This window comes from Acipenser ruthenus, chromosome 2, assembly GCF_902713425.1.
Source record: "Acipenser ruthenus chromosome 2, fAciRut3.2 maternal haplotype, whole genome shotgun sequence".
In the NCBI taxonomy this organism is placed as follows: domain Eukaryota; kingdom Metazoa; phylum Chordata; class Actinopteri; order Acipenseriformes; family Acipenseridae; genus Acipenser; species Acipenser ruthenus.
Window position 1 is genome coordinate 93,102,195 of NC_081190.1, and position 21,689 is coordinate 93,123,883.

The 21,689-nt window shown below is 35.3% G+C and overlaps 1 protein-coding gene across 1 annotated transcript; it reads left to right on the forward strand.

The window, feature by feature from the left end:
* The first annotated feature begins 4,025 nt into the window (after positions 1 to 4,025).
* Positions 4,026 to 19,153, forward strand: LOC117409096 (uncharacterized). Its single transcript, XM_034014739.3, has 17 exons — positions 4,026 to 4,280; positions 8,612 to 8,714; positions 8,899 to 9,119; positions 11,673 to 11,756; positions 11,894 to 11,953; positions 12,100 to 12,294; positions 12,518 to 12,673; positions 12,860 to 12,911; positions 13,110 to 13,200; positions 13,623 to 13,764; positions 13,973 to 14,077; positions 14,526 to 14,616; positions 15,191 to 15,383; positions 15,748 to 15,819; positions 16,275 to 16,377; positions 16,871 to 17,001; positions 17,204 to 19,153. The coding sequence occupies exons 2-17, from the start codon at positions 8,696 to 8,698 to the stop codon at positions 17,337 to 17,339; spliced, it is 1,851 nt and encodes a 616-aa protein (XP_033870630.1). The 5' UTR covers positions 4,026 to 4,280; positions 8,612 to 8,695; the 3' UTR covers positions 17,340 to 19,153.
* Positions 19,154 to 21,689: the final 2,536 nt, after the last annotated feature.

The window sequence follows — 21,689 nt, forward strand, 5'->3', positions numbered from 1 at the left end:
TTAGGTAGATCCCTGCTTATAACTAGTGGTTCTGATTTTCAGCTGATTTTTTTTTTTTTTTTAATTGGGTAGAATTATTTAATGAAATGCTTGAGCACAAAATTCAGCAACAAATAAACAAACAAAAACAATACCAGCTTTAAACTATGGTAGTTTTTTTAAAACTGATTCTCAGACACAACAAAGTATTTTAAACAAACTTCATTTAAATTTACAATTAAAGAGCTGGTTCCTGAACTTACTTCAGCGTGTTCACACTAGCCAATTGAAACAAGAGAAATAGCACTATTCAGGGAGTTTTGGGGTTTAACCCTAATGCAGAAAAAAACCATTCGGGGGAGTAAGCGGGTTAAACCCTAAAATCAGAACCCCACTTATATATAACTCCTTTCAGAGTGCTAATAAGGTCAGGGTTACTATGGAACACATATAGGAAGTCATGTATGGTCTATCAAAAAACGTCCTTGCCAGTGACCTCTGACCTCAGCTAAAGGTCAAATACAGGTAAAGGCCAAATACAAAAATGTCTTATATATATCCTTATAGAGTGCAGTTTTGAAAGGTTTGGTTATTTTGGGAGACAGGAAACTGCTGGACTATGGCTTCCAGGACCAGGATTGGAGTCTTATCTTTCTGCAGAAGCCACTGTCTTCTACATTACTGTAGAACCCCTGCAAAATGCCACATTTCCCGTTACCCACGTATCCGGGGGCAAAATCCTTGTAGTGGTACCCACAGTGTCCACACATTGCAATTCTGAACACTGTACGATATTCTGCCTTGTACTCCTCTGAAAACATTGTCCAATTTACGATGGCTGTTCAGAATAGAAAAAAATATATAATATAATATAATATAATATAATATAATATAATGAGATCTGTAATGTAGTTCCATGATACATACAGTATTAAACAATATTACATAAAACAGTCATGTTAGCTTTCACAACCCTTCTTTGTCACAAGTAGCCTAGCTGAGTGGTGACCAAACCCGGTTAAATATTGATCACACCAAAAGCCACAGCTGTAAGAAATATCTAATATCACATCAAAATAAGGCTTCATGACCATCTTATTTTTCAATAATCTGCATTGCTACACATATAAGGTGGACATTACTTTTATTAAAAAGTCATTTACAATCAACTGTCAATGACGTTGGGTCTTTTAAAGTAGATATCTTACTTATTTTTTAATTGTTGATTTTCTACCATCACCCATCCCTTATCTTAAGCATGTTAGCTTTAACTTTCTACACCCATCCCCCTCCCGAAACCTCTCCCCTTGCAACTTGATTGAATCTGAAAGTAAATCACAGCAGATACCTGTTGCTCAAAAGGGAGAGACAGTAAGATGCCAGTTACAATAGGCTGATAATAGACAGCTCATATTACAAGACAACATTCACTGGGCTCACTGATCTTATCACAGTTCAATACAATTCCTGCATATTCATGATTGATAAATAAAAATAAATTAAATGGAATACTGCACATTGAAGGGTAATTACTACAGATAACTAGAAAAAGTCCTACTACATATGTGGAGTAAATTAATCATGCTTGTGAGCGATATAGTTGTTGTCAAAAGTTTCCATACTCTTGTAAAGAGTAATGAACACTCATTCATTTAGCAAAAGCTAACTAAAAATCTGGTTAATTAATTTAAGCAGACAGAGAATATATATATATATATATATATATATATATATATATATATATATATATAGATAGATAGATAGATAGATAGATAGATAGATAGATAGATAGATAGATAGATAGATAGATAGATAGATAGATAGATAGATAGATAGATACACACACACACACCTATATATCTATATCTATATATATATATTGGCACGCACATACATAGCTATGACACACATGGTTTTGTTGTTGTGCACTTTTATAAAGACATTTAGGTTCATTTTTTATTACTAAATTAGATTTTCGGTTGTGCATGAATAAAAATAAGATTTATATACGATTGTCTGTCCTTACATTAAACATTTCTGAAATTAGGCCTTTAAGGTCATTCACAACTATTTTCTTAATTAATAATATGCATTATTCAACACATGGGGTGAATTCAAACTCACCGCATTCATCACCCTTCTCTTCTCCATTTGGTCTGCACAACGTCGCGTGTTGATTTTATTTCCATCTCAAATGTCACGCCTATCGAGCCCATGACGTATTTTGAGCCACCACAGGCCGCCACAAGCAAGGTCTCTGAGCCTGCAGTTATACCCACCTCTAATCTGTTAGCTCTGATTTGTGAAGTTCTGCTTTGAATGACAGTCAGCCAAGACTCCCTTTCTACAATTTATTTTTTCTACAGTTACAGCTGCCACCGGCTCCTGCTTTTCGCTATTAATAGAAAAAATACATAGAATGTCATCGCTCCCTCGGCCCACCCGGGACTGTGTTGCGGCCCTCCTTTGGGCCGTGGACCCCAGTTTGAGAACCCCTGGCTTACCCCCAAAACACTGTTCATATTATTTAGCATAGACTTTTTTAACAAGTGTATTAGTATGTCTTGTGTTGCTGGTATATTTTTTGGTTTGTCATAATAATGGATTAGTATTTTTTAAGGAGTTGTTGAAGGGTGAGGGGGTGTGGCCCAAGAAATATTGCCACTTAGGGCCCCCAGTCGGCTAGCACTACAACTGCAAACAAGTCAAATTTAACATAAAAAGGCCAACAAAATGCTCGGATAGATAGTGAAAAGTGTTGAATTTAAATCAAGGGAAGTAATGTTAAAACTTTACAATGCATTATTAAGACCTCACCTAGAATATTCTGTTCAGTTCTGGTCACCTCGCTACAAAAAGTATATTGCTGCTCTAGAAAGAGTGCAAAGAAGAGCGACCAGAATTATTCTGGGTTTAAAAGGCATGTCGTATGCAGACAGGCTAAAAGAATTGAATCTATTCAGTCTTGAACAAAAAAGACTACGCAAACTGATTCAAGCATTCAAAATTCTAAAAGGTATTGACAATGTCGACCCATGGGACTTTTTCGACATGAAAAAAGAAACAAGGACCACGGGTCACAAATGGAGATTAGATAAAAGAGCATTCAGAACAGAAAATAGGAGGCAATTTTTTACACAGAGAATTGTGGGAGTCTGGAACCAACTCCCAAGTAATGTTGTTGAAGCTGAAACCCTGGGATTCTTCAAGAAGCTGCTTGATGAGATTCTGGGAACAATAAGCTACTATTATTTTTATTATTATTATTATTTGTTTATTTAGCGGACGCCTTTATTCAAGGCGACTTACAGAGTCTAGGGTGTGTGAACTATGCATCAGCTGCAGAGTCACTTACAATTACGTCTCACCTGAAAGACGGAGCACAAGGAGGTTAAGTGACTTGCTCAGGGTCACACAATGAGTCAGTGGCTGAGGTGGGATTTGAACCAAGGACCTCTTGGTTATAAGCCCTTTTCTTTAACCACTGGACCACACAGCCTCCTTAAGGAGCAAGAAGGGCCGAATGGCTTCCTCTCATTTGTAAACTTTCTTATGTTCTTACTAAAATAAAATTTAAAAAAAAAACATATGGTGTCTTTTATTACATTTTTTCTGAAAATCTTCTCATGTTTAGTTAATCATAGTTAGAAGATAATTGGTATATCGTCTTGTGTCTTGTCACTATACATTGAAATTACTAAACTAACCCTGAAATGTTCCAGGTTTTACAGGTAATACGCTTTAGGTTTTACAGGTGTTTTTTTTTTTGGGGGGGGGGGGTTGTGTTTTTTTAGTAAAAAAAAAAAAAAGATTTAAAGGAGTCTTTAAAAAAAAAAAAACTTTGATTATATTTCAATTCACTGTTGAAAACGGTGTTATTCTGTTATGTGTTATTATTATTATTATTATTATTATTATTATTATTATTATTATTATTATTATTATTATTATTATTATTATATATTTCATTAAACATTGGACCATGGAGGTCTTTCTGTGATACATTGAACTTTCTCCCTCACCAAGTTGTCAAGTGTTCTAGCCTGCGCGCGCACTTCTATAACTCCGCCCAGCATAGTCGAATCCTGTGGTGCGCACGCGCGTCTGTGTCAGAGCATTTTACCTTTGCACAAGGAAGGCGCATGTAGGCCTCCGGATCAGGAGATTGAAAGAATCTGGTTGCCTGCTGAAGCGAATGAAACCGAGAGAGGGAGGAACATACATGAAAAAATAGTGTTCACCTGTAAATATATAACGCATATAATTAAGCAAAATGCCCAACAAGGAAAAAGGATCAGAAGGTAAGGAACTCGGCAGTCTTTCTAAACTTCTTGTCACGCTGTTTTATTTTGGTTTGTAGAAGTGCGGCATAGAACTTACTACTGTTGTTTAGGCCTGGGTTACATTTGTGTTTGTTTTGGTAATGTCGAAATCTATGTACACGGACAGTTGTGCAATCAAATGTCGTAGAATTCATTCAGGGATCACTATTTTCTGTCTTTGTTGGGAAGATGGATTTCTGGGTATAAACGGGAAGTAAAAGCTGCTTTTATCAAGAACAGCGTGTTACATGGTTCGTCTTTCCAGTAAAAAAAAAATAAAAATAGAAAACAATGTTTTGAGTAGATAACTCAAGTTTTTTTGCCAGCCTGCCTTCATCATAAAACGGGTTATAATACCCATCACAGTTAAACCATATAGAAAACAGTGATCCGAATAGGTGTTTTAATATATATATATATATATATATATATATATATATATATATATATATATATATATACATATATATACAGTGAAATAAAATTACCATCTTACCATGTTTACGTCTTGTAAAGACGTATTTCCACGTTAAACTTGTTAACCATTATTCTGGATACTGAAAGTAGTGTTTTAAAACTCATCTTTTCTATAAATAATCATTTGCGCACACAGTGTTAAAAACCGTCTTATCTTTAAACAGTTTTTAGTAGTATTTGGGTTGTTAACAGGTGGATAACATTATTATTGAATATACATGTCTGAGGTAATACTTGAGTCAAGTAGTAGTTGGGTTTTAATGTCTTATAACTTCTATAAGGTGAAAAAGTGTTACTTTTTTAAATGTAAATATAATTGGAAACGAAACATGTACCACAGTGAACTGGTACCTAAAATATCTTGGAAATTAAGTACTTCATTTAAACCTGCACATTATTGGTATAAAGACACTGGGCTGTGTCTTGTAATGAGTCATTACACTGTACTGATTGAACCCACGCCTTCTCCTTAATGCATACACAGCTGAACGGCAGCACTCTGGCTCCCCATGTCAGAGGGTTACACCGAGGGTTAGAGAACTCATCTCTTTCACTGAGGAGTAGCCCCGCTTAAGTTAACCATACAGCCTCCTGTGCTTTGTCGGCTCCTTCTCCAGTTGCCATTCAAACTCTTGCGTTTCTGTACGCTCCAGACAGACACTAACTAACTAGCCTTCGAGGCCTTTCTTATCTGGCCCATAAATGTGTTAAAAGTCGTTTGTGCTGAAATTTGAGAATATGCCAGATGCTGATGCAGCAGCACTGGGGGAGGAGGTACAACATTCCTGTTATCCACAGCTTCACCTAGTTGCAAGTGAAGTTGCAGAGGCTTTTGCAACGTTTTAAATATTGTAATTTTCTTTAGTGACTTGAACAATGTAATATAATCCTGCATAAAACTGTCTGTAGATAACTGCAAGGCAATCTAAAGCTATTTCTGATACTTTATTTGTATTTATTTTTTTAAAGCTGTTTATATTTAATTTAATGTGTGATAGGAGGAACACAATCTCCTGACCAGGTAATGTTAAAATGTTTTTTTTTTCCTATTTAATTGGTCTGGATATTTATTTAATGTGTTCAGCCCAGTCAATGCCAGACTACCTCTCTGTAGTCCTGTTAAAGTTCCTTCTGATTAAAGTACTATACTGTAAAGGTTCCTCTCTTCCCATTTTCTATCAGTGATTTTTTTTTTTTTTTTTTTTTTTTAAATAAACAAACTGACCATTTTGCGACATTGTGTACTTGCGTCTGTCACCCAGGTCAACCCTGCTTTATTAAAAGCAGTGTGAAATTGCGTAACCGACCTGCATGACAGAGTCCTGACCCGGGTAGAGCATGCCAGTGTGAAATGGGCTAAAATGTGTGATTTATTTTACATGTATTTGTTTCTGTATACAGGCTGTGGCCTGTGTGCCTCTGACATAATGCTTTTCTTCACTGAGCGGTGTTGCATTTAATTAAGGTTTCGATTACATAAAGGTGATTGAGTAAAATTGATAAATATCTCTAAAATATCATATCAGTGCGTGCATGCTTGCGTCCTACTCTGTTGACAAGGTGGCAGTTAGGGTTGAGAGTTGTTGGTTAACCACAGTCAAGCTTTTTTTGTGTGTGTAATAGCCTTGACCTTACTTAAGAACATAAAGAAATTTACAAACGAGAGGCCATTTGGCCTGCCCGATAAAAGCTTGCGTTGTTCTGATTCATCTTAAACCTTGAAAAACTTGATCTTTGTCAAGCTGGGTCTTGCAGGATCCAAGTGATTCTGCCTCAGCAACGTGCAGGGTTGGGGTCAATTCCTGTTTTTAAATTCTAATTCCTTTTTAAAATCAATTTACAAGTCCAATTAATTTGGAGGACTTGAAATTTGTATTTAAAGACATGCTAATTGTTGGGGTAGTTTAAACTGCTTTCATTTGAAGCCAATTTAATTGACTAGCTGTCTTCAATTGAAGTAATTTGATGCCACTGAGAAGCTATTTTAACAGAATACAGTATTGCAATTTTGATCAATGTGTGCTGCAGTTATATAGAAGTTTACAGTAATTAAAAGGGAATTGGAATTGGGAGTTTATTTTAAAAAGGAACTGGAATTGAAAAACAGGAATTGACCTCAAGCCTGGCAACATGATAGATGGATTGTGTGGATTTGCCCATTGTGTGACATAAGGCCATCCTGGCATTTGTGATTAAGTTATTTTACATTATGTATGTGACAGTGCAACACTCTCATTGTTGTGATACTATTGAGAAAGACAAAAGGCTGTCCTGGTGCAGACAGGAAGGTGTGGATGTGAAATTAAATTAACAAAAGCTGTGGATGAGGTGCAAAGGTGTTAAAAAAAAAAAAAAGAAAAAAAAAAAAGTGCTTTTGTAGATCGGAGTTGCAAATGGGAGCGAAAGCAACGTCATGACCATCTTCTCCAACAGTACTGGAAAGTTTGTTATTAGTGTTGTACGATATCTCATTTAGGGAGCCAATGATTGCGCATATATACAGTTGTAGTCAAAAGTTTACATAACCCAATGGAAATTTTATAATTTCTTGAAACAAATAATTACAGGAAAAATCTTTTGTTAATTGTTAAAACAGCCTTTGTTAATTTAATTTCACTTCCACACCTTCCCGTCTGCACCAGGACAGCCTTTTGTCTTTCTCCATAGTATCGCAAAAATGAGTGTGTTGCACTGTCACATACATAGTGTAAAATAACTTATCACAAATGCCAGGATGGCCTTATATCACACAATGGGCAAATCCACACAATCCATCTATCATGTTGCCAGGCTTGAGGTCAATTCCAATTCCTTTTTAAAATAAATTCCCATTCCAATTCCCTTTTAATTACTGTAAACTTCTATATAAGCACACATTGATCAACATTATAATAATCAGTATTCTAAAGGGGTCTGCTAAATAAACTAATAGTAATCCTAGCATCAAAGGATATGAATATTTTTTAATTAGAATTGAGTTTTGCTAAAAAAAATTGGTGAAATAATTCATTGTAGACATCTATTATTTATTGTAACTTTTTTTTCTCATCCACAAAAGCAAAACTTTTGCTACAAAAGATTTTTCATAAACCTTTGTTTTTGAGAAATTTGTAGAAATTATTCATTTCCATTGGGGTATGTAAACTTTTGACTACAACTGTGTGTGTAAAATATATATAAAAATTATTAAACCTACTTTTGTCCAATTTCAATTCTTGCACAAGACAGTGGTACTCCCCTAGGGTTTGCCTTTGCTCTTTATTGTAGGGTGAATCCACATTCATGTTCTCTTTGTCTTTCTTTTTTTTCTTTCTTTCTGTCTTTCTCCTCTTCGTCGGAGCAATAAGCATGCGGCAGCTTGCACCCGATCCATATTGCCTTAAGATTATATCCAAATTTAGCAGGACAGGGTGGTGATCGCTGTGTTTTTAGTCTAAAAATCAAACCTGTTGTGTGTTTTTTTTAACCCTAGAAAACGCAGCGAATAAATGTCATAGTGTGAATAGCCCTTAACCCTTTAGGACTAAGCATTTTTCAGTGGGATGCTTCACCAGGACCAGGTGTTTTTTGGCTGTATTTAACTCTCTTCCTATAAAAATTCACTAAAAATCTATTTTTTACAGAAGCATCTTGGAAATGGTGTCCTCTTTTTCAGAACACCCTGGGGAACATTATTAAGTACTTCAGAAACCATACAAACTTTTAGCTTTTTTCTTTCAACTCATTTATTTTTTGATTGAGAAATACGAATGGCTTAACAGGTATCAATTGAAAGTAAAACACCGAAAATCAAAACCCCCAATTATATTATATATTTGTTTTCTTCCTTACAGTACATATTTGATCTTGTAAAAAGACTTGAAGGTGAAGGCATTGAAAAACTACGCGAGTTGGTTGTAAACACCACGAAAGAAATAATGAATCCAGGACCAGCCGGTATGCTTGCTTTTAATGTTTCATAAGTGCATATCCAGATACTTGTGTAGGAGAGATTATTTTCAGTTAGTTTGCTTGTAAAACACAATAAACAGTAATTAAAATAATTGAGTGAAGTTCCCAAATCACTTGCTAGCATTCATCCCCTGTCAAAGCTGTTAACACAATTGTTTTTATTTTACAGGTTTTGGTTTTAAATACCATTTTGAAGATGATGCCTATGATGTGGATGATAGTAATGATGAATGTAGTGAAAGTGAATATTGCTATTCTGATTATGATCCTGATTATGCACAGAGATCCACATACTGTGGATTTCCAAGAGCGTTTCTAGACCCACATCACAGGCCAAGGAGCTTGGATATGAATTTACCTTTCAATTATAAAATGGGTGTTACAGCTGAGGTAAGTGCTGAATTACTGTAACTGGTAGCCAGGTAAAGTGGCTGCATATTGAATCTCTCAAAAAAACAACCAAAATACAAAAAAATGAGTATTCTAATGTAGAGACATGTAATTCTGCGTTGGAACAGATCTCTGCAGAAAAACAAGCTGTTGAAGGCAAGCAGGAATGAAACATTGCAAATTCAGTAGAAGAAAATTCTCCCATTCATGTGTTTCTGCCCTAGTCCCAGGATAATGTATGCAGCAGAGGGAGGGTCTCTCTAGTGGTTCTAGCTTTTTACTATACCAAACCACTATAACAATAAATAAATAAATAAATAAATAAAAATGTATTCACAATTTTAAAACCTGCTTGTCAACGCACAGAGTGTATTATGAACAGTGGTAACCAGAAATGATAAACGTAACTACAACAGCACGGCTCCTGCACTATGCTTTTAAAATAATCACACACATTATCCTGGCCTGATATGTTTTCTTAACTTTTCTGGTGGAAATTAAGTTACTTCCAAAGTAGCAGATAGGTGCTTGCATTTTAGATGATTTGATTATTTAACTTGTTGATTTTATGATACGAAATACTTGTGCTGCAGAGATTACATTGTATGGTGGTCTCGTTTGAACCTTTCAAAATACCTCCACGTGTTGCTTTTTTTATTTATTTTTTTAAAGATGCCATTTTCACTGTTCATTTACTCCCTTAGCCAATAGCAGAGCTAGGTAATGAAGTGAACCCGCCCCCCTGTCCATTTTCAGTGTGGTGAGAATTGTAGTGGCTGATCACTTAACTTCTTCATCTCAAATACCGGGCCAAGTTTTTTTTTGGTGTGATTGGCTTATTTTTCCATTTGTTTTAGAAATTAACGAGTATTCAAAACTAGATCAATGTATTCAATTAGTCATTTTATTTAGAATACTCGATTCCTAGAATATTCAGACTCACTACCTGAAAAAATAACCACACCCTCTTTAAATGCATGCAAAAGATTTTAATGAACAAGCCGTTTCACAAGGTCAATGTGCTATTATTGGCAGCACCCTATATAAATTGGTGTGTTGTAACTGGCAACACTCATTAAAAGACAAGCAGAAATATGTAGTTTTAGTTTGATATGTGATTATTGATGTTCATTCCTCTAAACTTCTGTATACATGCAGCTTCCAGGAGACTTAACAAGATTCACTTAACATACTTTCTGGTATATGCTGCATTTTAAAGAATTCACACAGCTTGACAAGGCTGACTTCGTGTTTTTTATAAATATTTTAAATGTTTTAAATATCCAATTGCTGTTGCTTTAAGAAGCTGGATATATGAAGACACTGAGTAAGATTTCTTGTCCAAACATTTGTTGGTCTTGTGATTACTTGGGTAATTACCTGTTGATAAACAGTTTTTTTTTTTGACATGGTCAATAAACGGGGGTGATAATAAGATGGTGTAAAATGAACACATGACTTGTCTGGGGTTTGTAATTTGCATAGTTCATGGGTAAAGGTTTAGTAGCTGGGTAGACTGCTCTTCTCCAGGTTTAATAGGTGTAGTTATTGGATTAATTTCAATTCAATTACAATTTATTTTATTTATATATCGTCTTTCATACCACTGTATCTCAAAGTGCTTTACTTGTCCGTTAAAACAGAAAGAAGTGTGCAATATCAAGAAGTTGTAAAAATTACAAAGTAACAATAAATAACAGTAACAATCAAAATAAAAAGGCAAATAAAATAGATTAAAACAATTATATTTAAGTCAGGTTAAAGTTAAACTAAAGCAAGTCTTTAATCATAACTTAAAAATATTGACCGAAGCAGCATCTCTAATAAAAAAAAAAAGGGGGCATTATAACTAAATGCACTGTCTCCTCTTTCCAATTTTACCTTTGGGAAACGCAGAGGTTCCTTAAAGTGAATAGAATCTCTCTTGGGTAATCCAGTGCCAAACCATTTAGTGCTTTTATATGTCAATAATTTTTAAATAAATGAAATGCAGTAGAAGCAAGTGCAGTGAAACCAAGAGAGGAGTTATATGAGCCCATTTCTTTTGTTCTAATGAGAACTCCTTGCAGCATTCTGGACAAGCAGCAAATGTGATGAGGCATGACCTGGAAAGCCAACAAATACAGCATTTAGTCATCTAGATGAAACAAAAGTGTTGCATCATCAAAGAAAGAAAATATCTGATTTTAGCAATGTTTCATAGTTTAAAAAAAAAACAAAAAAAACTTGTCATTTTTCAAATATAACCCTCACATTTCTCAAATCAGATTTTGTCAGAGGTGAGATCAAGTGCTTAGTGACTTACTGTATAGTACTCCCCTTATATAAGGTGGCCCTTCTACACTAGCAAACCAGTTAGTGGCAGGGTGGTGGCTCCATAATATCATTTCACTTACACTTCTATTCTCATGAGGCACCCAACTGTATCGTCATGAAGGTACTTGAAGAGGAGTACTGTAATTGGTTCAATGCAGTTGAAAGTGCCTATGTTGCCTAGCCATGGTTTAGTAGTTGAAACTAAAGTGTAGAGTTAATTTTTATTTTGTTTTTCAGGAAGCAGAAAAAAATGCAAAAGAATTAGTAGATGAGGAAGAAAGAGTTAAACAAAAAGCTGAAAAGAAAAGGCTTAAGAAAAAGGTGAATATTTTTTAAATAAATTGTATTCCATTAATGTTTGATTAATTTAACATTGTAATTCCTGAAGATTGTTGAGTTGGTCTCTTGCATTTTAAGTAAAGGTATTGGTTCGGTACTAAACTCCAGTTTTTTTACAGAGACAAAAAGAGAGAAAGAGACAAGAGAAATTAGAAAAAGAAAATAAAAATGAAGCAAATGTAAGTATGGGTTCTTTCTCAAATTTCTTACGGTCATTTGACTAAGTTATGTCTTTACATTTGCTTGCTCTAATGAGTGCTTTGAGATAAGATTTGGTCTCTGTACTTTTGTAAGTGATTGCTGCTTTCTCTCCCCCTCCCACCAGTGTCTTGCTGAAACATTATTGAATGTCAATATCGCAGATAGTGATGAAGAGAAGAATAAATCAAATAAAAAAGATGCTAGTATGTTGTCTGCAAAAATACCACCTGAATCTTCAGAGAAACATAAAGCAATAAATGGAAATGAATCTAGTAATGAGGATGGCAGTAAAGAAGAAAGCTGGGAGGAGGAATCTGAGGTAGGTGGTCAGTTTTAACTTTAGTGCATGTATATTTTTAGAACTGGCATTGAGCACTCTTACTTTTTTGAAAAGCTTTAAATCATCATTAAAAAGATTTTCCAATTTGCCACTTTGATATACAGTCTTCGACATGTTATACAAACACTAAATGCAGGAAAGAAACTAATGTGGTGTGCTTACTATTTTTACGAATGTTTTTTTGTTTGTTTTAATATCCTAGGATCAGCTGGATTTGACCTGCAGCTTTGTATCGAAAGCTGCCAGCATCGCAAAACGTAAAATGGAATTAAAACCTAAAACTGAGAAGAAAGAAAAAAAGAAAAAGCCTGAAAAGGATACAGACATGAAACAAGTTGTGAAGAAGGAGATACAAGAGGTAAAATAGACACCTGAGGCATGTTGGAGCCAGTGCGTGGCAAGGTCAGCAAATGATGTTGCAACGACAGTGTAAAGAGACAGTGGATCAAGATTATACAACCATTAAGAGCTCTGCATATAGATAGTACCTTACCAGACCATGCAGCTTTGCTTTGTGTAATACTCTTGTTCTGTTCTTTTACAGAATGGCAATGAAGACAGTGATGCAATTTTAGTTAAGAGTTTCGAACTAGCAGGTAAGAATTTCTCACCCTTTCAAACCCAAAGTCACCTTGTGCTTTGTTCTTCTCTGGATGATTCAAATCCTGACTGCCACTATTCTCTTCTCCATTCATTCACTAGTTAGAAAACTTTTTTTTTTTTGTTCAAGATTACGCTTATTTTTTGCTATACCCTTGAGCCTTGCATAAATTAACTCAATTTTTGGTTTCCAGTTATAGGTAATCAGTTGGCCAGTAGTGGTCGCTTTGAACTTGCTGTGTCATATTTCACCGATGCAATCAAGTTTAATCCAAAGGAGTATAGGTAAGAATAATTTTTCTTTTTGTTTTAAGACAGGCAAACAAAGAGGCCAATATTTGTTCTGTGACTTAAATAGCAGAATTGTGCAAGGCAGTATTGGGACAGTTTTGTGTGGTGGTTTGGAAACAAGTACTGATAACAGCAAGGTCTGTACACTGCAGCACGTCATTTTAGTTATGTCTTGGTATTCAGGGCGATGGATTGCATAGTGTGACCTGTACCAAGTCTACTCGACTACTTTGTGCTTCATCTTTCCCAGCTGTAAAACTGGAAAGAATTAAGAAAATAGAGAGTTTAACTGTAAACAAAATTATTTGTTATATTACAGATACTGGTCATACAGGTGTCTGTGTAAGAGTGACGAGGGGAGTGGTACAAGAGTATTGATCCTCACTTGAAATAAACGCTTCGCTATTTCTTTTCAGACTCTTCGGTAATCGGTCTTTCTGCTATGAGAGACTGATGCAATACGATAAAGCTCTAAATGATGCAGAAATATCCCTCAGCATGTGTTCCTCTTGGACAAAAGGATACTTTAGAAAAGGAAAAGCATTAGCTGGACTGAAGGTAATTGCTGAGTGTAATTTGAAGAAAACTGTCCAATTCTCATTTTGAAATGAGTGCAACTTGTAGCCATTTTGAATACCAATGAGTAATTGAACTTATTTCAGTGTATTGGGTATATGGGGGGAGGGGGGTAGAGAGTCTGTATTAAGGGTGACTGTGCACATTTTTGTCTTCAAGTAAACCACAGTCTGTTTTCTCCCCCCCCCAGAGATATGCTGAAGCAGTAATTGCTTTAAAAGAAGTGTTAAAACTTGATAACACGTGTGCTGATGCAGCTCAGGAGCTGATGAGAGTCCAAATTATCCAGTTGATGGTATGTATATAGGAAAACAACTTTGATCAAAGTAACCATTTTAACTCTTAAGTTGGTGTGATTTTTTTTAAATAGATTACTTGCTTTATATGGGGAGCTCAAGTCAAAAGGTAGTACAGTGCATAAGGGGCAAAGGATGCACAAAGTAAGTCAAAACAGAAGCAGTCTCTGATCTTGCTAGCAAACTGTGGTTGTAGTTGGACCTCTGGAGAGTTGATTTCTTGTCATGCAAATGCACATGTTGTGGAATGTTGAGTATTTTGTAGAAACGTTTTTGGGTTGTGGCAGGGATGGAAACAAGATGCACTTTATATTTGTTTTGTGTAGACGGGAAATCTATTAAGTATATCCAATTGCTCTGCCCCACTCGTTTTACATGCATTTTCTTTACATGTATGACAGATTTGACTACTGTTAGTGGCTGATATTCTCCTCTTTCTTCATACAGGAAATGGGCTTCACTCGAGAACAGAGTACAAATGCTTTAATAATCCATGGGACAGTTCATAAGGCACTAGAAGCACTGTACAACATCCATGGTAAATGCTGGAGGAGTAAAGTTGTTCCATGTTTTAAATCTCTGGGACCTAGAAAAGACACACTCACCCACATGATTTATCATATGGAATATCTTCAGTTACTTTGAATTGTTGATTTAGTAGACTGCATGTCCTGGGATCAGTTTCTGATTTACACCTTGGGATTTTTTGTTTAAAAAGTGAGAAGTAGAAGTACAATGTGTGAATTTTTGTACTCAGATTCCGTCTTTTTTCTATATATTCACATTAACTGTGTACATGTGTAGTCCTGTACACACTAATGGCATACTGCATCATGAACTACCAGCATCCCAATGGAGGTCTTCTTACAATGGCGTTACTGATTGGATACCAACATTGCCAACTTTTTAGGAAACTACATTATACATGCATAATTTTGCAGGGCTTATACTTGCAGTAATCACTTGCTGTGTGTTTTTAAGAAGACTGCTGAAAACCTCTTCAGATCAGAATCAACCTATTCCATGGTTCTTAATCGAGAACATAATTTAGAATGGCCGTCAAGGACAAGGGTTAGAAATGAATGTATTTCCATTCTTCCTTTCTGTTTCAGAAGGGAATCATCTTGTAATAAAAGAAAACGCTGTTGTAGCTGGAAATGGCCATGCTGTGGAAGAGGAGTGGGTAGTGAGTGGAAGAAAAGTCCACTGTGCTACGAAGTCTGTGCCACGACCCGAAGTACCCCAGACCACACAACTAAAACCTGTGCTTCAACCAAGTGCTACCCAAGCAAACATACAGCCTGGGTAACTGCAACTTCTGTCTTCACTTGTTTACCTTCTCATAAACCCATTTAATAAGCAGTTTGAAGACCAAATGGGAGATGACAGTTAATTTTAAATCCCTTAACAATTATACTGTATTATCGTTATAATGGGGGTAGGACTGTGTGTGTGTGTGTGTGTGTGTGTCTAATATATATATATATATATATATATATATATATATATATATATATATATATATATATATATATATATATATATATATATATATATATATATATATATATATATATATATAAAATGCATGCACGTCTGCATTCTGTGTATTGCATTATGTTGTGTGTTTTCTTATTTTAATTCAAATTTGTGGCTTGTTTTGTAACAGAGAGCAGCCTATATGGGTAGGAAATGTGACTAATTCTATATCACAGACACAACTGCTGCGCATCTTTAACTCGTAAGTATATCTGCATATCAGTAATGTATTCATTATGGTTAATTATAAAACATTTAAATTGGAAATTAAATTCAACCAGTTATCACCATTTCGACCAAATATATTGTGCTATCCTAAAATGGTGACTGCACTAGCAAGGGGGTCTGAAGATTCAGTTTGATTACAAGAATGCAGAACACCAACCAAATGCAGCTAGTTTTACAACTGATCTGTAATAAATATGAACAAGTTTAGATCCATGTTCTTTATCTATTGATAACACTTGTAATCATTTTAATGCTTTAAAAATGGGCATTGCAGCTGCATTTCTTTTAAAATCTGCATTCAAACAGATTTGTTTTGCCCTTGGAAAATATCATTCTCATGCTGATGTGTGCCCTATGTATTGGTGTATTATTCTCATGCTGTTGTGTGCTGTATATACATGTATCACTCATGCCTCTTTCTCACTGCAGGGCTGGTCCAATCAACAGTGTTAAGATGCTCTATGATAGACACTGTGCCTTTGTTAACTACTCGAACAAGGAAGCTGCAGAACGGGCCATCCAAACACTCCAGGTAATGTCAGGTTGTGTGTGGTTGTCCATATAGAGAATATGCTCAGTTACATACGCTGTCAGAGGAAATGGTCATTCTTGGAGTATTATGTACACCCTTGCAGTCTTTTGTATAACTCAAACCATGTGAAAACCACAACAGTATTTTAAATGGAGTATATTTGTGTTGCACTCTCCACCGTTTTATATAACACTTAACCCATAGAGAACACTCAAATTATCTGACAGATAGTTTGTGAAAGGGTTCACACCAAACTCTAAAAATGACAGTGTTAGACTTGTGCAAATTTAAGTCATTAAGGACCACTTTAAAATGATGACTATTGCACGGTCCTAAAAAAAAAAAAAAGCCCTATTATCAAGTGTGTTTTTCTTCAGTTCTAGATTTGGAGTTACAAATAACTTTGCAGTGGGAGTTGGGGTATGGACTGCCTTTGTCCAAACCTGTTACAGCAGAGAAACCTTTTAACTGTTTTCATTTTATTGCCCTTTAGGGCTTGGAAATTGAAGGAACCAAGCTAATTATCCGTTATCCTGATAACTCTTATAAAAATCAAGGAAGGGCAAACGTACCCTCTGCTGTTAAGAAGATTGCTGCTGCACAGCCTGCTAAACCCGTAGTTGTGTAAGTTAAGAATCAAGTACTCAATCACTAATGAAGGTGATATTAAATCATAATGTGTGTGTGTTAAATTTGCAATTGCAGCTGTGATCTAACTTCCTTAGCAGACTGTTCATTAAAAAATGCTGCAATAAATTCTGAAATACATTTTTCATAAATTTGTGTCCACTCAAATCAAGGTTTTTATAAACTTGTTCATTTACAGGGGGAAGGCTGTTGGAGAGTGTGTTTTCTGGAGGACTGCAGGGTGCACGAAAAAAGAAAAGTGTCCTTATAAACATGTTCCTGAAAACAAGGGTATAGATAGAAAAAAGAAGCAGCACACAACTTCACTAGAATGACTTTCGATCTCTGTACTACCTGGGAAATGTGTATGAAACAGTCTGCTTTTTCATCTATATAGAAGATATTCATTTAATACATGTATCTAGAAAATATACATAGGACACCTGTATTCCAAAGTGAAACAACCCACAGTGTTAATTTTATATCAACTTTTGATGCATTTTTAAAATGTATTTTTTTTTAATGTTTTAATTTGTCTTGAAATTTTATATTGAATTGGAGGCCCACTTACTAAAGGGGAACTAACCAAGCAACTATTTTGTAACCTACGGTGCCCGGGAGGGGACATGTGAAATATATTATCTATATGTCTTGCTATCAATTTTTTTTTTTTTTTTCCTCTCATGTCTCTCCCGGGCTCCGTAGTAACACACATTCTGACTTTTTTAAATAAATAAATGAATCTTCATATTGGCACTGGGTTTGGCTCACTTCTGGGTATGTAGGTGTCCAAGTCATTTGCTTTGGGTTAGGTAATTTTTTTATGCTAGCCTTAATGTAATTATTCTATGTGATGTTTGTGTCCAATAATGATTCTGAGCATTTCGACCTACACACAGATTTACGCTATCTCTTGTTGATTCCAGTTAATTTCAGTGGTGTATAACAAAATCCTTCTTGACTATGAACACAGCCCTGTATCTTTTTGGAAAGTCTCACAATTATGTACTTTTTTTTTGTTAGTTAATTGGCAAACACTAGTGGGATGTACATTTTGATCTTAACTTCCATCAGATTTTTTGGTTATGATTTTAGTTTTCAAAATGATCACCCAATTTGGTGTTCTGTCTTGAAATTAGATGTAAAGGGAAATGTTGGTGTGACTTGAACATCAAGGGCATTCCAAGCTTCAATGTATATTTCAAAGTTGAGTAGATCTTTTTAATTTTTTACAGGTATACAAATTCTAAATGTAGTATTTTATCAGGTCCATGTTGATGCAGCATGCTCCTTGACTGTCCATGGTTTTGTATGTTGTTTCTCTTGAACCATCCAGTGAATTTGCCCAAAAGTGGAGAAAAGTATAGAGGAGAGGCCTTCCCATGTTAATCTGGAAAAGCCATGCACATTTAATTCTCAACACGGTTATTGGCTAATTTGTATATAGATCAGTATTACTTTTTTTTGAAGAATTTTCTTGTCATCACAGAATTAAGATAATTTTTCAATTGAATTGTGCTGCATTGTAGGTTGCAAATTAGTCTGACACCCAGTGACTAAAGAATATAGTTAGTGTGGTATGACTTTAATTCATTAAAAAATGAATTGGCAACCAATTGGTAACTAGCATCCTTGTCAAAAATAAATATTACCACAAGACATTCACACCATTGACTGCTTTAAATGTTTCAAACTTAATGAATAGATAGAATATGTGGCCAAAAAAAAAGTGGAGCTTGCCGTTTACAGAGACAATACGTTTTAAAGGTCTCTTTGTAGGGCCATTCTTCTATTACAGAATTCCTCACTGAATTTGAATTTAAGACCTGTTCTAGTACAAAATAGGTAGACCACTTGGAATAACAAATGTTTGTGCATCTGTTGCTAAAGACTTTCCCCAAACTAAGGCGTTTGGCAAAAGCAGAAACAAATTGCTGAATACTACTTTTAATTGTTATTTTTAAATGGGGTTTGACATTCGCCTTGAATTTGCAGATGTTCTGCAGCATATTCAGTTATTTTTTTCAAATTCAAATCAATGCTTCAAAGTTGGCAATTGCAGACAAAAAAGTTAACCGCAAAAACTGTAAGAATGTTTATTTGTTATGTCACACACAAAAAAAATAAATAAAAATGTCAAATCAAACAACTGTGTGTTGGTCTATCCTTATCATATCTAACACAAACCTGCATACACAAGAAAACTTTGTGTCTGGCAACATGTCTGTTCATACATGTAGTCGAATCTGGTTCCAATAAATCTGGTATTTAAAACTTTTTTGGGTACATGAAGAATATGGATTAAGGCTGATGGCTGTTAATTTTCAAGACAACCCACAACAGCTATCTGCCACTGGCAAGACAACATTTGAGTTAAGGTCTGTATGAGTGTCCTGCAGGTAAGAAGTGTTTTACAAATCCAACGCAGTTACAATGTAAAAGCCTCATCACAGGAAACATTTGAGATAGTGGCTTCATATTCATGGGTATTACGTAAAACCTGCATGCTAAATGTGTTGCTGAGCATGATCTTGACCTCGCATTGAAGCAATGACTTAAGATTCTGACAGTACACCATTGAGTTATTGTCTTAACGTGTGTTACACAGCTATAATCCTTGATTTTTTCTTTTAAGTTCCATTTCACTTCTACATCCTTTGACCTCTGGCCACATCAGTTATATAGACCACATGTTTTGACATGGCGTCTAGGTGGTGTCTAGTGAACATTGTTGCCACATTGTTTTAACCTCACATTTCTGATATAGACCACTTGCTTTCAGATAGTAACTTTACAGTTATCTACTGTAACTTGCTGCTGCTTTGGTTTTGATGACATCGCACCCTTGCAGAATTCATTCTTGGGTGGGGAAAATATGAATGGGGGGAATTCATATTTTGTATATTCCTTTTTGTTCTTTTTTGGGTTAAATTTGTGTAAAGTAAAACTTGTATATAAATGAATAATTGTTAAATGTACAAATCATTACATTTTTCTATATCACTTAGAAACTGTTAGTGAAAGCAGATGCGCTTTTGCTGTTTTAATGCACTGTATTTAAGTGAATAGTTTAAAAGTACCGAATATAAAATTGTTTTTATACATATATAAATTATAATTAAGGGCTTCAGAAACATTCAGCATTTAATGATCAGATTTCCTGGCTTTAGTGATAAAGTAATGTGAAGTTGTATTACAATCAGTAGATGGCAACAGTGTGCAAGTGGTAAAATTAAGCTGGTGGTGAGATGTTAGCTCGCGAGATTCTGGGGGCGGGAGCTGGGGCTGCTTAATTAACGTCTATCATTATTAACCCCCTATTTAAATCTCATGCTCCTTCTCTGTCTAGTGTTTTGCTTTCTAACTCTTTAATCATGCTTCACATCGAAACATGGCTAATCCACGTCACTTTGTTCTTTTGGTCCGATCACAAAACAATGTTTCCTACCTGCTCTGGTGATTCGCTCCATCCTGCAGCCTATTCCATTGTTTTAAAACACACTGCACTTTTGAACACAAAGTATTAGGGGGCTCCTGTTCTTTTTATCACTATTAAGGTTAAGAGATCATACTTGAAATGAAGCAGCAGTGAACAATAATTTAGGGCAGTGGAATATGTACTCAAGCTAATTAGAGACATTTCTGCATAATAAAAAGGCTATAGATACCTCTCTTTCTCAAGTGGAACCTTTGGGGCAGTGTTGGGTAGAATTCATATTAAAGTTGCTGTACAGTAGTGCTCACTTGTGGTTCACTTCCAACCACATCCTTATATATTAAATTGAAATGCCTTCAATTGTTGAGTTGGTTAACTGAACCTTGGCATCAAGTACGTGGTCCAGGACTGGAATGGACCGAGTGAGTCACCAGTGGATACCACTGCAATGTTTTTGAGTGCATTATGAGAACAACCAGCAGAGGGCAGTGTAGGCTTTGTAAAATTGTTGATATTTTTCTTTGGTTTTCTTCCAGCATCTAATAGTTGTTTGGACACACACTCATACAGCTCTCTCTAACGTCTTGGCTGTCCGTAAAGGCCTATTTAAAACTGATTTATCTTTAACAATCAAATACAATAGAGCCCAAGTCTACTGTAAACACTGACTGTCTCCACTGTTTCCAGAAGCAGGATTGTATTAAAGAGCAAAAAGATTGTCTGTTTACTCTGTACTTTTCATCTGCTGTTTAATTTCCAACTCTTAACTGAATAATGCTGATACACAAAAATAGTCATTCAATAATTAATTCTGAAGTTAAAAGCTTATGGTTCTTCCCCCCTGCCCCCTTTTTAAAATTTTATCCACATTTTTCTACCCCTTGTCTTAAAAATACATTTTACAAATGATTCAAAAAAACCTTTTCAATAATTTTGAAAAAAGTAAACTTTATCATGGTAATTGACCACAACACACAGCCAGTCTTCACAATGACATTAAACTAATCCAGTCTTCGAGGTTTGAGAGTTGATATCCATTGTAAAACCACACCACACTCCAATGGAAAACCTTGTATTAGATATGGTTAGCTAATCTTTTTTTTTATGGTACTCTAATGCCTGGTAAGTGAATGGCTATCAATGGACTGTAAGCAGAACACACCTGCTCCACTAGAACTGCTCCCAGGGTTAACTCAAAAATCTATTTAAAACTTAGTAGGACCAAAGGGCACATATGAAAGTTAAGTAA